Raw genomic sequence first — 2,898 nt, forward strand, 5'->3', positions numbered from 1 at the left:
ATGTCAGGATCAGCCCCAGGGGAGCCTCAGACCTCCAACCCTCAGAGCACAGCTAGTGTTCCTGATCCCGCTCCCGTTGCTGTTGGACCTGGAGGCTCAAGTGACGTTTCCTTTGGTGAGCAAAATCTTAGCTTCACCACCACAGACGTCAGCCTTGTGGAGATGATGGAAATTGAGTATAGCCAGCTGCAGCGCATGCTTTACTCACACACGGAGGCACAAGCTAGTGAAGGTGAAGTGGAAGCCAGGCTCAGTTCTTTCTCTGCACCTGGTAATTCTGCAGACCCCTCTGTGCACCAGACCTCACAGAACACCAGTCAGGAGGGGTGTTCATCAAACAGCTCTGGGAACCAGTCGGTTTACCCAGTTACCTGTCAGGCAGGAGTACCTTCTGACAGCAGTTTGCGAAGTTCAAACCCACGTTTGGGCTATGCTGACATTCAGGAGCTCAGAATGTTGTTACTTGGCGAGTCTAACCTCCAAACAGATAAAGCACCTAACAGTAGCTCTGTAGAAGTCCCAGGACACAGTTTAGTAAAAGTTAAACATGATGAAAATTTTGCTGGGGCGAATAAAGGAAACATACTTGTTGAAAATTCGGCACTGGCGCCAGAGCCTAGATCTAAATCTGCAGTCAGAGTTCGGTTGGAAGACAGATTCAACAGCATCCAGACAGAAAACCCCAGATGTCAAGATCCCCAAGAATCTGGAGTAACTCGTAACAAGTGTGTTGCAATTAATTTTAGTTTATGTTAAATTATGTATCATCGCGTAGCTCAAAACTGATTTTCTTACATACTGGGTTGGGCTTTTTTAAACTGTGCCGCTCAAATGTGGCTGCAGCTCCGCTCAGATTAGGCCCCGCTGTATATTGCATAAATGGTACAGCTTGTAGTTCCAAAGTTCATTACTTTACAACTTTATTCTTGATAACGTGCAATATAAATAAAGGTGAGAGAAAAGCATTACCTCGTTTTAACGTGCAACTTGCTAAAAGCAAAGTAGAGTTTTGATCGTAATTAACATTTTAAGATTGATTAGTGTTACAATGTGGAAGCCTGACTATGGGGAAAGCTTTGAGCAAAAACACTGTTTTACAGTCCAACCTTGTGGCTGTATTAGAGTGCTGATAAAACATTCTGTGGAGGCATAAAACTGAATTGTTACTGCAGAGAGTAAAATACCTTCTGAGCTGATTTATTTTTTTTTTTTTTATCCCTGAATTAGTCAAGATGACAATTTCTGCTTACAGTAAATGAAAGTGTTTTCTTGGTGATAGTTACTAGAATTATGTGTAGCTGTAAATTCTTCTGTGCTCATTTTCAAGTAGTCAGTCTGGTATGTTTTCTGTGTTGTGTGTTTGTTTGTTTTTTCTTGTTGTTGTTTTTTTAAGTTTAGTAACGTTGATTCGACAGCCGTCAGAACTGATAGGTGTTCCTCTTCATCAGCAAGAAAACAAGTGTGCTGTGTTAACAAAAAATAAGACTGCAGCTGCCACCCCTGCTTTGCAGTTTGCATACCCCTTATTAACTATGAACACGTGTTCCACTGCTGGGAGTGCTAATCCTTTACAAGCACAGGTAGATAATGTATTCACCACTGCTTGCACTCTGCTCATTTGAAATGCTAATAATTTTAAACTCTTGGGTGTAATACAGTTCTTAAGGGTTTGTGTTAAAATGTGACTTGGCTTCAATAGGGATGATCAGAATTATCTGCCATGCAATTTATTTATTGTAATTCTTATTTTTAAGACCATCAAAGACACTCCAGTTAATATTGTGACCTTTGTAATAATGTGCATCCAGGTAATGATCAGTATGCCTTTAGATCTCCTGCTAGAAAGGTTTTTTTCTTGAGTTTATCAGTGTATCAGCTTCATCTATGCAAGACAGGATGGAGAGACTTTGTACCATTTTCCATGGTTCCTTTTTATTCTAATTAATTTTGATGAAAAAGATCTTTTTTACCCCCAACTCTTAGTCACCTCTGAAGCAAGACTGATAGCATGGCACTTGGAAATGTCAGGGGTATCCCCAAAAAATCCAACAGTCAGTTAAAATCCCTCTGGTTGTGGTTTGCAGAAGTAATTGGGACTTATTCTGATGCAACACATTAAATCACAGGGCTGCAACTTTAGAAGTTAATATGAAGATACCAAAATAGTCTCTTTTTGTCTATATAGTCCTGCAAGTACTTCCTTTTTGGTTTTCACAGGCCTCTGCAACACCTTGCACTATTTTGGAAGCTGCCAGACATCAAGACCTTGGCATACCCAAGGCATTATCCTTCTGCTATCAGGAAATTGAATCCACAAAGCAGACAGTGGGTGCTATGAATAGAACTTTGCCTGAGGAAGTTTGGATTAAAGTTGGAGGTAAACCATTTATTTTCTTCTCACTTAGCTTTCTCTTGGCCTTCAAAGCTACAATTTTTAATGAATTTGTGTGTTTTCTAGAAGGAATGTAGTTTTAGTGAATGGTAACGAGGTTTTTATGTCTGAGGTGTGCCATAGTAAATGTGGGACTAGAATTCTCCCAGGAAGTTCACCAGCTGTGAGTTTAGCTGTGCTTTCAAAATTGTTTAGCACTTCTAGCTTGAAATGAGATAAACCCAAGGTTACAATGTAGCTCTGAAAAGCTGGGCCTTGGGTAAGCTACTGGTTCCTTGCCACACTTTCTGACTCCAAAGTTCATATAGCAGATCCAGTCAGCATCAGCTTGAAGAATGTTGTTTCAAGGACTGTCTGAAATGCAAAGATCTTGATGGGTTCTCAGGGAAGGCAGGAGCTGGGAGGATGTTGAACCAGCACTGCCTTAGGGCTGCCAAGGGTCAGTTTAGCCTGGCAACCAAGCTTCAAAGATCATTCCATATAAATAAAGGGGATGGGGGGGGAGG

The 2,898-nt window shown here is 41.1% G+C and overlaps 1 protein-coding gene across 1 annotated transcript in view; it reads left to right on the forward strand.

Annotated features, from left to right (window-relative positions):
* Nucleotides 1-2,898, forward strand: part of TCFL5 (transcription factor-like 5 (basic helix-loop-helix)) — a 4,951-nt gene continuing 2,053 nt past the window's right edge. The window contains exons 1-3 of the mRNA XM_009998725.1: nt 1-725; nt 1,394-1,580; nt 2,218-2,377. Coding sequence (XP_009997027.1) covers nt 1-725; nt 1,394-1,580; nt 2,218-2,377 — 1,072 coding nt within the window. The remainder of the gene's footprint in view (nt 726-1,393; nt 1,581-2,217; nt 2,378-2,898) is intronic.

This window comes from Chaetura pelagica, unplaced genomic scaffold (genome assembly GCF_000747805.2).
Source record: "Chaetura pelagica isolate M959 unplaced genomic scaffold, ChaPel_1.0 scaffold275, whole genome shotgun sequence".
NCBI lineage: Eukaryota > Metazoa > Chordata > Aves > Apodiformes > Apodidae > Chaetura > Chaetura pelagica.